General features: G+C 47.5%; 1 protein-coding gene across 1 annotated transcript in view; it reads right to left on the bottom strand.

Annotated features, from left to right (window-relative positions):
• Positions 1–244: 244 nt before the first annotated feature.
• Positions 245–12531, bottom strand: part of TTC9 (tetratricopeptide repeat domain 9) — a 32095-nt gene continuing 19808 nt past the window's right edge. The window contains exons 2-3 of the mRNA XM_012656105.1: positions 3956–4138; positions 245–1853 (exon numbers count right to left, since the gene is read on the bottom strand). Of these exons, the coding sequence (XP_012511559.1) occupies positions 1774–1853; positions 3956–4138 (263 nt within the window). The 3' untranslated portion in view covers positions 245–1773. The remainder of the gene's footprint in view (positions 1854–3955; positions 4139–12531) is intronic.

The raw sequence follows: 12531 nt of genomic DNA, 5'->3' as shown, positions 1-12531 counted from the left end.
AATGCATATTGTCCTGCTCTTGAATGGTTGTAAGTGCCCAATATAATACAGAGAGGCAAGTAAGCATAGAATAGTTAGTAGCTGGAGCTCTGGAGCCAGACAGAGCTGGTTCAAATCCTAGCTATGCCACTTAGGGCCATGCAACCTTGACACAGTTAATTGTTCAGGTTTTCCATTTTCTTGTCCATCACATGGGACTAGTATCTCACAGAGTAATTTCATGAAAGAACTGAGATTATACATGTAAAGATCTGAACATAGTGCATTTAATAAATCCTAACTATGAACATTATTGCATCTGTATATATTTTAATTTTGTACAATATTGTCTTTTCCACTAATCACACGAAAAATACATGAAAGTGCTTTGAAAATTTTAAAGCATCATATAAATTAAAGGTGTCATTGGTAATAATCTCATCTGCATTTCTCGACTCTTCCATCTCCTCGAAGACCGGGACTACATCCTGTGCCCCACAGTGTATTGCACAAACGGTGGGCAAATGAGAAGCCCTCTTGTTTGGACTGAAGCAATATGGCATAGCATAAAGAGCACAGATACCAGGAGACTAGGCTGGGATGAAATTAGTTTAAGGCAGGAGAGCCAGTCTGCAGTCATAACTTATTCATTCAACAAATATTTGTTGAACATATTCAATGCGCTAGATATTGAGTCCAGATAATTTCATCAAAAAGAGGTTGTACAAATTCCCAGAAAGCCAAGCCCTTGGGCAGTCTCCACAATCCCAGCCCACTCTTAACAGCACAAAGGCTGCAGCCCACATTGTATGCCACTGGACAAATGGCCAGTTGCTTTGGGGGAAGTCCCATCCTGCCTGGCTATAAGAAGCTCTGATTGAGGGTTTGGGACAGAGTAAGAGTGAGGGTGTGGGCTGCTTCCTACAGAAATCACAGGAACTGCTACCTGTTAATTTACCTTTATTTACACTTAATTAGTCCACAGTTCAATCCCCCAGCCTATACAATGCTCTTTCCCCCGGGCGTCATCTTTCCCTGCCCTGTCACCTGCATGGCTGCCCTGCCCCAAAACTTGGCCCACTTAGCCCTGTCTTTCTGTGGTCACAGGTGCCTGCTGGGTGGGAGGATGGGGAATGGTATGTGCGGTCACCAGAGGGCACTGAGCGTGGGCTTCAGTGGCATGTGAATCCTGGCAGCCTCAGATCCCCCAGGAGGCGAGAAGAAAGCACAAACCAAGACAATAAGGGAGGGAGGGAGGCAGGGCCAAGGTGACGGGGACGTGGGGGACTCCAGTGTATAAATTCACGGTCTCTATGTTGGCTGTACCGTTGCTTCTGGTGTTTGTCTCATCCCTGGATTTGTAACAGTTGCCTTGAGATGCTCTGGGTCTGTCAGGAAGGTGTGGAAGGGTCCAGACCCTGGGCTCTGTGCCAGCTGCTTTTGGGATGATACACCTGCCAGGCTCTAACTCTGTCAGAAGCACTGGCCAAAGTCAAAGCCACGGAGTTCCCAGCCTGTGAGACCTTCTGCAGCTGTCCCAGCAGAAGTTAGGCCCCTCTCAGTTGCCGAATTGCTAGAGAAGAGGATGTTTCCATTGTCTGGGCAACCCGCCAGATTCCAAATATGCATTTCTCCTTCCTTTCGCACTGGGAAAGAGTTGGGGTGCAACGGCAGGAAAAAAGGAGAGCTGTAAGAAGTGGGGAGAAAGGAACAGGACCCAGGGAGGGGCTCTCCAGCAGGGGTGCCTGGACGTCCCCAGTCAGCAGTGGGTGCAGCTCTGGAGAGGCTTCCCAGTTACATGGCTTCTTTCTCTCTCTGGGAGCATCTGCTGAGCTTCATCTCCGTCAGCTGGATGTACCGAATCACGTTGGTGTCTGTGAGGAGAGAAATGTACCTTAGGGAGCACCTGCTCAGGGCAACTCTTGTGTCTACACAGAATTGGGCACAAGCTGGCTCTGCAGGTAATGGACAGGCCAGACTCATTCAGCCAAGGTCCCTCCTGCCTATCTGTGGTGGCTGAGACGGCAACCAGACGCCGGCCCTCTCCTGCACTGCCTCCCCTTAGCAAATGCAGACAGGTTGCCATGACCCAGGGGACAGACGGGAGGGAGAGGAGAGAGAATTTCTCCTCTTATTTCTGCGCAGCAAAACCCAGTGGTCCCCAAGTCAGCAGGGTTAGCTGACACTCCGCTTGGAGTTTATCCTCAGGCAAGGCACCGACTTCTCCAGCCTCCTGTCTCATTTGCAAGAAACAACCTCCATTTTTGAATGCCTACTTTGCTCTAGGTTTTTAATCTTCACTACCTTATTTAGTCCTCACTACAATCCTGCAAGGTATGTGTCCTCAACCTCACTGTGACGAAAGGAAAGACTGGGACCTGGGGAGTTAAGTGAGATGCCCAAGGAGACACATAGTAAGTGGTGTGTCCAACTCCAAAGCCTGCCTCTCCTGGTGATGGCAACTCCCTCCTCCTAAACTTACTGTGAGGATGAGAATAGATAAGTCTAAAGTGCTTAATACAATGATCAAGAAATACTAATTGAATGTAATTTGTTTAAACTTAAAGAGTTTAAAATGACTTTGCTTTCCGTGTCTTATTTTTGTCCTTATAAGTAGGGTCAGGTGACTGCCTCACCAAAAGCTGGGCATTTCCGCCCAATTCCTGTTTCTAAATTAGTTAGGAGGGCAACACATGGAACAATTGCTTTGCACTGTACACAGCAGAACATAAGAATTGCAGAGCTGTTCTGAATATTATTTCCGGCAGTAGAAATGAATACTGGATCAAGCTCGAAATGCCAGGCATAGCATCCGGAACAGTGCTGGCATACAGTGGGCGCTCAAGAAATTCTGTGGAATGACTCCAGTTCTTAGTCTTCAAGGTGCTTGCAATACGTTTCGGTGGAACACAATTTATATACAGAAAAAAAACCAACAACACATAAAAATAGATACTGGTGTTCTTAAAAAAGATTAAAAAAAGTAGATAGTTGGACATTTGCACATTGATCCTAAAGTTCTTAAGACTTCTTGGAAGGAGGATTGAATTGAAAAAAAATTAACGATATGAACAACAACAATGGCAACATTAAGTCAAAGTGATTATTTAAATGTTCCTTCCTCAGAGAGGCTCTTTCTGAACACCTGGTCTAAAATAGCAATCCCTTTACACTTGATCCCGTTACTCTGCTTCATTTTCTTCATAGCACTCACTACTACTAAACACTACATTGGTTTGCTGTCCATTTGCTTGTTTACTGGCAACTTCCAGGCAACCCCTGGTAGAGAGTCCCTTCTGTCCCCCCGCTTTCTTCCCACTTGCATTATCAGACACTAAACCATTATAATATAAGCTCTTGGAAGGCAAAACCTTTCTTTTGTTCACTACTCTGTACTTAGCTCCATTGTGCCCTCTCAATAAATATCTGTGGGATGAATGAATGAATGATTGGGTGAGCAAGGGTATATGATCTAAGTTAATGGTACAGAAGACACATGCTCCCAGGAATAGCACCAGACTGGAGAAGTCAGAGCATGCTTCCTGAAAGATGCTGGGCTTAGCGTCAAAATTGCCTGCTTGTATTCTGTCTTGCCAACCAGATGTGAGCTCCTCGTGGGTGGGGACCGTGCCTTCTCACTGACATTCCTGATGCCCAGCGTACATCTTGGCACATAGTAAGAATTCAGTAGGTATTGATTGACTAAGTGAAGAGAGCTGGATTCTGAGTTGGAAAAGATGAAGAATTCTGTACTCTAGTTGCAGAGAAGAGGTGCCCATGCCCCCTGGAACTGAGACCCTAGGCAAATGCATGGACTATGTGCTCTTCTTACTCTGGGTCCTAGCACACACCTGACCCCTAACTTGCCATCTCTGTCCTGCCTGGCCCTGCCAGCTGTGAAAGCTGTCTGCTGCAACAAGGCCCCAGGAGCTGCTGGAGAGGGATGATAGTAAGAAAGCAGCAGTTGCTGCCTTACCTGTGGGTTGTCGAGTCCTTGCTTCTTTCAGGTAGTAGAGTGCTTTGTCATAGTCCCCCAGGTGGTAGAAAGCCACACCAGATCGGTAAAGGGCCTTGAAGTTCTCCCCTTCCTTCTTCAGGACTTTGAGGCAATATTCCTTGACTCGTTCATAGTTTACCAGCTCAGCCTGGAGCAGGCAGGCTATGGTGGAAGGGAGAAGAAAGGGAAAATGCCATCAACACAACAGTGGCTGGCTCTCCATGTTTCTCTTTGGTTCCTTCTCCCCATAGAAGGCTTAGCAGAGTTGGGGCTTTCCACTGGGGTTTATGTCATGGGATTTGTCATCAAATAATCTCGGGCTCCAGGACCAGTTTCATCACCAACAAGCTCTGTGACCTTGAGAAAATAACTTAACCTTGTGTTAGGGGTTGAATTATGTCCCCCCCAAAAGATACATTGGAGTCCTAACTCCTAGTACCCAAGAATGTGACCTTATTTGGAGATAAAGTCTTTACACGGGTGATTAAGTTAAGATGAGGTCATTAGAATAGGGCCTAAACCAATATGACTAGTGTCCTTACAAAAAGGGGAAATTTGGACACAAAGACAGACACACACAGAGTAAAGACGTGGTGATGAGACACAGGGAGAAGACAGCCATTTGCAAAGCCAAGAAGCGCCTGAAGCTACCAGAACCTAGGAGAGAGGCGTAGAACAGATCACCCCTCACAGCCTTCAGAAGGAAACAACCCACCAACACCTTGATCTTGGACTCCCAGCCTCCAGAATTGTCATTTGATAAATTTCTGTTATTTTGAGCCACTCAGTTTGTGGGATATAGTTATGGCAGCCCTAAGGAATAAGCTACCAGGGACAACAACAATAATAATAATCATGCCAATATTTGTTGAATGCTTGTGCCAGGTGGTGGTCTCATTGTTTCACACGTATTACCTGATGTAATCCTCAGAGTACTATGACGTGGGTACCATTATTATTCCCATTTTATAGGTAAGGAAGCTGAGCCCCAGAGAGCTTAAGAAATTTCCCAAAGTCACATAACGTGAAAGAGGCAAAGATGGGATTTAAACCAAGGCTGTCTGGCTCCAGAGTCCAAGTTCTCCCTTACTGAGTTGTTGGGGGATTATATAAAATAATGGCCATAAAGTACTTGACACAGGAATTGGCACATAGTGAGCACTCAAAATATGTTAGTTAACATTATTTATTATAATAATTCCTTACAGCCTTGCACCAGTGACATCTGCCTTTGATGTCCCTCAAGTTCCCTTTCTTACATGTCGGTGCAGTTCCTGAGAACATGGGCCTTCTGGTGGCCTGGTGACCAGCTCATACAAGGCACATCCCTGGACATGGCAGACCTGAGCGTTCCAGGCAAGAGGAAGGTAAGGCAGGCGGGTGCCCATGGTGGGGACCCCTCCCCATTCTATAAACAGCCGTCTTTGAGTAAACCATCTCCCCTTGAAGATTTCTCTCACCAGCGCTGAGCCACAGGTCTGGGACCAGGATGAGGACGTCCTTGGAGGGTGACTGGATGACCATGCAGAGTGATCGACATTTGTGCCCTAATCCCAGCCCTGCTGAGCTGCCTCTGCTCCATTCAACCACCCAAATATTTAGTAGGCATTGACTAAGGGCAAAGAGGTGTGTTATACTCTTTAGGGGAATTATAACAACAACAACAACAACAAAAAAAAATAAAGGAAGAAAAAGGCACCTGTTTACTTTTCCAAAGTGAATAAAAACAGAGGCTTAGGAGGCAAAACTGCTGCGTCCTGCCAAGGCCTGGCTGGGCAGGGTGGGGGATGCTGATGCTCTGCTCCTCTGTGCTGGGATTGTTCCCACATTGAATGAAGTGTCCTCAGGATAGAGACAAGTCACAGACTTGAATCTTAAGGGGTCTAACTTCAGTTGTTTTGACTCCTTAAATAACTTCCCAGGTATCAGAATCAGTGAGCTTCGTTTTAAGAGACCAGACCTTTCATTGTGCATTTTGGACCAAAACGACCCATTTGTTTGCAGTCTACAGAGGAGGTGAACCACACAGACTCTCAAGTTGAAGGTATGAGAAGCAGGAAGCGAAAGAGAATCAGCCCAGCTCTAGAAACTGACCTGTCAGGTTTCACTGGCAGCAGGGCAGAAAGCCAACAGAAGCAGCAGGCTGCTGACCCTTCTCGAGAACTACAATCTGCTGGTGCATCAGGGGGTCCTCCCCATAAGCTGGTGCTCCAAGCTCCCCTCTCTTCCCTCAGCTGGGGGGGCCCCGGCTCCCTCGCCACCCTGTGCTGGTGGAGCTTACGGAGCTCTGCAGACAGGACGGGGTTTCTGTGAAAATGTTCCTGGAAGTGAACCTCACTGACTGCTACCTGTGTGGGAATTGGCTCCAACATCTGCTCCCAGAGCTAAAGGGTTTCCTGTTTATAGCCTCCACGTGCCCTGCCTGACGTCCTCCCTGACCTGGCCCAGTGGCCCTCTTCCCGTCCAGCCCTCCCTCTTCAAACAGACACTTCTGTTTGCTGACCTGGGCAGTCTAGGAAAGTGGACCTTTGTTTCTTTTAAAAACAGGTTTTTGAATGCTTAAAATAGAAGGGAAGGGAAGGAGGCAAAAAGGACTAGAAATGGGAAAGCCACTCCCCTCCCCCAGTCCCCAAAGGGGAAAAGGAAATATAGCAATTCATTTCTGGGACTTCTTTGGCGAAAATGTTTCTAATTCCCCTGCAGATCTGGTGGGAACTGGGACACCTGGCTGTGGACCAGAGTTCAGACCTGGTGGGAGGCGAGGCCAGGCTGGTGACAGGGTGTGGAGCCCCTGCTGACACCAGAGGCAGGGCCAGGAGAGACGGGCTGGTGTCCAGAGAAGGGCTGGGCCGAGAGGTGGAACCTGAGAGGTGGAATCCTGATAAGAAGCGGGGTGCCAGGCCAGGATGCGGGTGGCGGGGGTGGGAGACGGTCTGGAGGCTGCCTTCAGCCCCCCCCAGAGGGAGTCTGCGGCACCTCTCTGCTTTGGGTGGGGAGCTCTTGGTACCCATCACAAACCCACGGGATAGGTAAGACGGGATGTCTGCAGGCTCCTTTGAGAGTTGAGGAAGTGAAGAGGTTGACTGGCTGCTTCTGATTATTCTTCCCTGTCCCTGTGACTGTTCACCAGGGCCTGGGGCCTGCAGTGGACCCTTGGAGTAAGTGGCATTGTCCCACAGCATGTCCTCCTCACGGTTATTAATCCCTCACCCCGTGTCAGAGCTGGTGCTAAATGCTTCACATACACTATGTCTTTCCATCTTCACAACAACTCCATGAAACAGGTTCTATTTTTACACTTCTTTTACAGATGATGAAACTTAAGTTCTAGAGAAGATAAGTAACTTGCTGAAGGTCACTCAGCTAGAAGGTGGCAGAAATTGGATTTCAGCCCACTTCTGTCAGGCTCCCAAGAGGGTGCGCTTGACCCTGAGGGTGTCTGTGGGGCTGCATTTGAAGCCCTCAGAAACCCACGTAACCCCTGGGGAGAAAGACAGTTCATCTGTGGAAACTTTCTTCTTCTGTGTTCCAAGGCGAACACGGCAAAAAGTGATGCCTGACTGTGCTGGGCACCGTGAGGACAGTGGGATCAGGACATGAGCCAACCCTCCACCCCGCCCTCCTGGGGCTGACAGACTGGTGGGGAGGGCAGGCGTCCGTCATCTCACACGTTTACGTGGGGCGAGTGCTGTGAAGGAGGGGGGCAGATTGGGAGCACATGGGGGGCAGCTCATCCTAATCTAAAGTATCATGGGAGGCCTTCTTGGGAGAAGTGGTATTTTAGCTGGGATCTAAAGACTGAGGGTTTCTCAAGCTCAGCACATTAACATTTTGGGCTGGATAGTTTTCATTATGGCAGGGTGTCTTGCATATCGTAGGATGTTTAACAGCTCCCCTGGCCTCACCTCACTCCTTGCCAGGTGTGACAACCGCTAGTTGTGATAATTGCCGAGTATCTCCTGGAGGGGTGGAATTACCCCTGTTTGAGAACCACTGGTGTAAGTGGGATGGAGAAAAAGTTTTCTAGGCAGAGCTCAGAGACAGAGCGCAAGAGAGCACAAGCATAGGCCTATCTGAGAGCCCCTGCGTGCCAGGCTGCGGCAGAGCCCGAGGGAAGAGGGAAAGACAGTGAAGCTGGAAAGAAAGAAACCAGGACACACAGACCCTTCTGATCTGTGTGGAGGATCTGGGACTTTGTGCTGAGATAAGAGTGGATTTGGATGATGAAATGATGCTGACTAGGTTGACGAGAGTGGAGGCAGATAAGCATGACACGTGGATCAATTTAAGTGGGGTCCAGGAGGTAGGAGTGACCAGCATTAGGGAAGCCCTGAAATATTTTCCCTCTGCTGCCCACAAGTACGAGGGAGAGCCCTTCGTTCGGAAGATCTTTATTGTCATTTTGGATTTGCTCATGATCAAGGCATGTTCTTCCACGTTGCTGTGACCTGGCGTCTATTTGAATTAAGGCTTATCATACAACAATCTCTGTACTCGGCTACATGCTTTGCATCAATATTTTAAAAAGTATTAGACTAGGAATCAGAAGAGCTGGATTCTAATTTCACCTTTGCCACTAGCCAACATTACGAAAACCACTTTCCCTTTCTGGGCCTCGGTTTCCTGGCTGCAAACTGGGGGACCTACGCCTCACTAAATAAGCTCTACCATCCCTTTAGATCTAATAGCCTATGGATACAAATGCTTGCCACTTAACAGAAGGACAGAATTGTTTCCATGATTCTTCCTCAAATGGAGTTCTGTTCTTCCTATTAACTAAGGTGAGGTGTTTTCTGTTGAGGATGACAATCAGAACTGGTTAGGCAGTGATCAAGAGGGCTTCCGTAAGACAATTCCTCTCCTGCTAGGTAGGTTTTGTTTTCGTTTGTTTGTTTTTTATTTTTGCATGGAAACTGGCTTATGTTCTAATGTGGTCTTCCCAAGGCAAGGGAGTAAACTTCTCCCCATCAGTCATCCTCAGCAGAGGAGGCTGTTGGACCGAATGGAGAGGGAGCTTGTTCCTGGGAACAGGAGCGGGGGCTTGGCCTGGACTCTGAGGATGTACTGGATTCAGAGATGCAGTCACTTGGCGGCAGCAGAGGTGCAGGGTGGCAGACACGGCCACAGTGGACACATGACCATGGGCTCGGGCTTCCAGACAACCATATCTAGAAGTGCTTTTGAAAGAAATATTATTAGCTGTCTGGCCCCTGGGTCTTCTGAAAAGTCTTCATAAATGCTGCTGCCCGGAATCAGACAAATTGTTGAGGATTAAGACAAGCCTCTATTCATGCTTGGGAAAAAGTACTAGAGGAGAAACAGCCTTCCTGGAGCCTACCATGGTGATAGCAGAGGTGGCCAGTGCACATTACAAGAGAAAAGTAAATTTGGGGGACAAGAATTTGGGCCGTGACTCTCCAACCACCCCTCCCAAGCAGAGATTCCTCTTCCACTGCCAATCTTGGGTGGTTGAGGTGTGATTTTATGAAAAGGGCTGGCAGGCTTTCTTAGCTCCACAAAGGGGTCTGTGGTCAGAAAAAGTAAGAGAACCAGTGTCTTAAAGAGCTCCATTGTACACTCATGCATGCAGACAGAGAGAATCACACGTTTGATGTTCCCCACAGCAACCACACCGAGACCTCAGGCTAAAGCATGTCAGGTTCTTCTAGCTCTGGCACCTGTCTTGTTTTTGTTTTCCCTGGTGCATGCAGGGCAAAATGCCACCCACTGGCATGAGATGAAGGGAAACCAGAGGAAGAACAAGTTCACTGCTTTTCTTATTATAGCTGACTCATTATAGTTTGCTCTTGCCTGGTGAACAGAAGGAAAACATGGGCTGAATGGGAAGGAAGGAAAGAGCCATCTGGGGCCAGGAGCGAGGAGAAGGAACCCACTCTGCCTCGCCGTTATGGGTGGTACTGTGTCTCCCTAGCTCCAAAGGTGATGCTGAAGTCCTAACCCTCAGTACTTGAGAATGTGACCTTATTTGAGATAGGGTCTTTACAGAGGTAATCCTGTTAAAATGAGGTCATTAAATGATGGCCCTAAAACAATATGACTAGTGTCCTTGTAAAAATGAGAAATTTGGACACAGAGACAGACACAAAGGAAAAACTATGTGAAGAGACATAGGGAGAAGACAGCTATCTATAAACCAGGGAATGCCTGAGGCTATCAGAAGTTAGGACAAAGGCATGGGACATATTCTTCCCCATAGCCCTTGAAAGGAACCAAGCCTGCTGACCCCTTGATTTTGGACTTCCAGCTTCCAGAACAGCAGGCAATAAATTTCTGTTACTTTAAGCCACATGGTTCGTGGTAATTTATTATAGCAGCTCTAGGAAACTAATATACCTTTCTAGTCACTCCTTTGTGAGGTGGGTCCAGGAAGTGGCCATTGCATTCCTGGGGAAAAATTTTCCCAAAAGTTTGCCAAATTATTTGATTTGCTTCCAAATTCACCCCAAGGAGCAGTGGCATCATAGTAAAGTGGAAAGAGCTTGGGATCCAGACAGAGGTGATGTGCGGAATATTTGACGGCAGGTAAAGATCACAAGAGGCACACAGTGTTGGGCCAGCTGTGGGCCACCCTGGCTGAAGATCACCGCGTCTGGATGTGGTCCTGAGCTGGAATCCGAGCTCTGCCACTTATTAGCACAGGCCCTGGGGCAAGTCACATAATCTCCTTGGGTCTTCTTCTTCCCATGTTAAATGAAGATAATAATACCTACTTTGTGGGAGCTCTTGTGATGATGAAACGAGATAATTAATGTATGTTCTATGCTTCACACAGTGCTGGGACAAAAATGGATTCTCATAAATACTAGTTCTTTAAAAAGCCATTTGTCAAATATGGTTTGCCCAACAATGTGTATGTGGATCGGAGAAAATTTCCAACATGAGTCCTATACACAATGTAGGATACATACACAAAGCTACAGCTTAACTTAAAGCAAATTTTCTAGAATAGGTCAAACATGCCAAGAAGGCTGGCTTAACGTAAGTCATTTGGGAGGGTGATTTAGAGCTGCAGTCCCCAATCCCTGGCCTGTGGACTGGTACCAGTCTGTGGTCTGTTAGGAACCGGGCCACACAGCAGGAGGTGAGTGGCAGCTAGCAAGTGAGCAAGCAAAGCTTCATCTGTATTTACAGCCACTTCCCAATGCTCACGTCACCGCATGAGCCCTGCCTCCTGTTAGATCAGCAGCGGCATTAGATTCCCATAGGAGCATGAACCCTACTGTAAACTGTACATGCGAGGGATCTAGCTTGCACGCTCCTTATGAGAAAGAATCTAATGCCTGCTGATCTGAGGTGGAGCTGAGGAGGTAATGCTAGAGCTGGGGAGCGGCTACAAATAAAGATTATCATTAGCAGAGAGGTTTGACTGCACAATAAATTTAATGCGCTTGAATCATCCCGAAACCACCCCCACACACACCCTGGTCCATGGAAAAATTATCTTTCATGAAACCGGTCCCTAGTGCCAAAAATGTTGGGGACCGCTGCTTTGGAGGGTCCTGTTTCGGAGGACATGTAGTGTGTACGGTGAAATTTTTACTCCATGAGGTTCCATATCCAGGACTGCAATGACCTACCCAATTTCACCTTTCTATGAAAGTGCTGATCTTTTGCATATATCAATGTTTGCATTCATGTTTCTTTTCTCATTTTTGTTTCATGGTCTAGGATGCACATAAACTTACACTTGCTCCAACTGTTGCCCAAGTGTAAGGACTGAAAGCTGTGATGACAGAAAGATGGCTGGTTCAGGGCGTAAGCCCCCTAGAAGTGGTTGTATCTTTGTTCATACCAATACCTGCTTTCCCTGACACCCAGGTAGAGGGTTCTCCCACTACTGCTGCCGCTACTCCACTGCCAGGACTCATTCAGCTTTATCTAGTGGGCTAAAACTCTTCTGATTCCATTCATATTAATTCCTGACCTTCTGCTTTTCCAGTCTAGCACATGGCTTGCACTAGATGAAAACAAACCTGTCAAGTGTTTCTTTTGTTTTGTTTTAGCAACATCCTTGGAGACATCTCCTTTTTATCATTACCAACCTGCTCCTTGTTTTCCCACCCTCTGAATTCTTCACGTGGATGCCCCCGGCGCTGGGGTCCCCTCCAGAGCTGCCGCTTTCCACTCACCACCACTACACAATCTGGGCAGATGCTCTTAGTAAACTTACTCAGTAAGGATTCATTCATCATGGCGGGTGCCCAGGCTTCATAAGGAAAATGGAAAGCGTTCAAAACCTATTGATAGCTTCAAGGAGTTTATATTCTTCTCATTCACCCTCTGTTGGCAAATATAGCTGTCAAAGTGGCAGGTGGAAGAGCTAAGGTGGAAAGGCGGTCTAAAATTCTGTAAGCTGAAGGCTTACGTTGACAGTGCTCTAAGGCATATTGGAATCTGCTCAAGGAGTAGTAATGCCAAAGCCTGAGGTCAGCGCAGCCCTGTGGCGCCTACCTTGTGCCACTGTTTATGAGAAAAGGCACTAATCTGGGTGCTATGGCAGCACACTTACAAGTTGTCCCATCCATGGCCCCTCA

Source organism: Propithecus coquereli, unplaced genomic scaffold (genome assembly GCF_000956105.1).
Source record: "Propithecus coquereli isolate 6110/MARCELLA unplaced genomic scaffold, Pcoq_1.0 Scaffold5, whole genome shotgun sequence".
NCBI classification, from domain to species: domain Eukaryota; kingdom Metazoa; phylum Chordata; class Mammalia; order Primates; family Indriidae; genus Propithecus; species Propithecus coquereli.
This window is presented reverse-complemented; position numbering and strand designations above follow the sequence as displayed.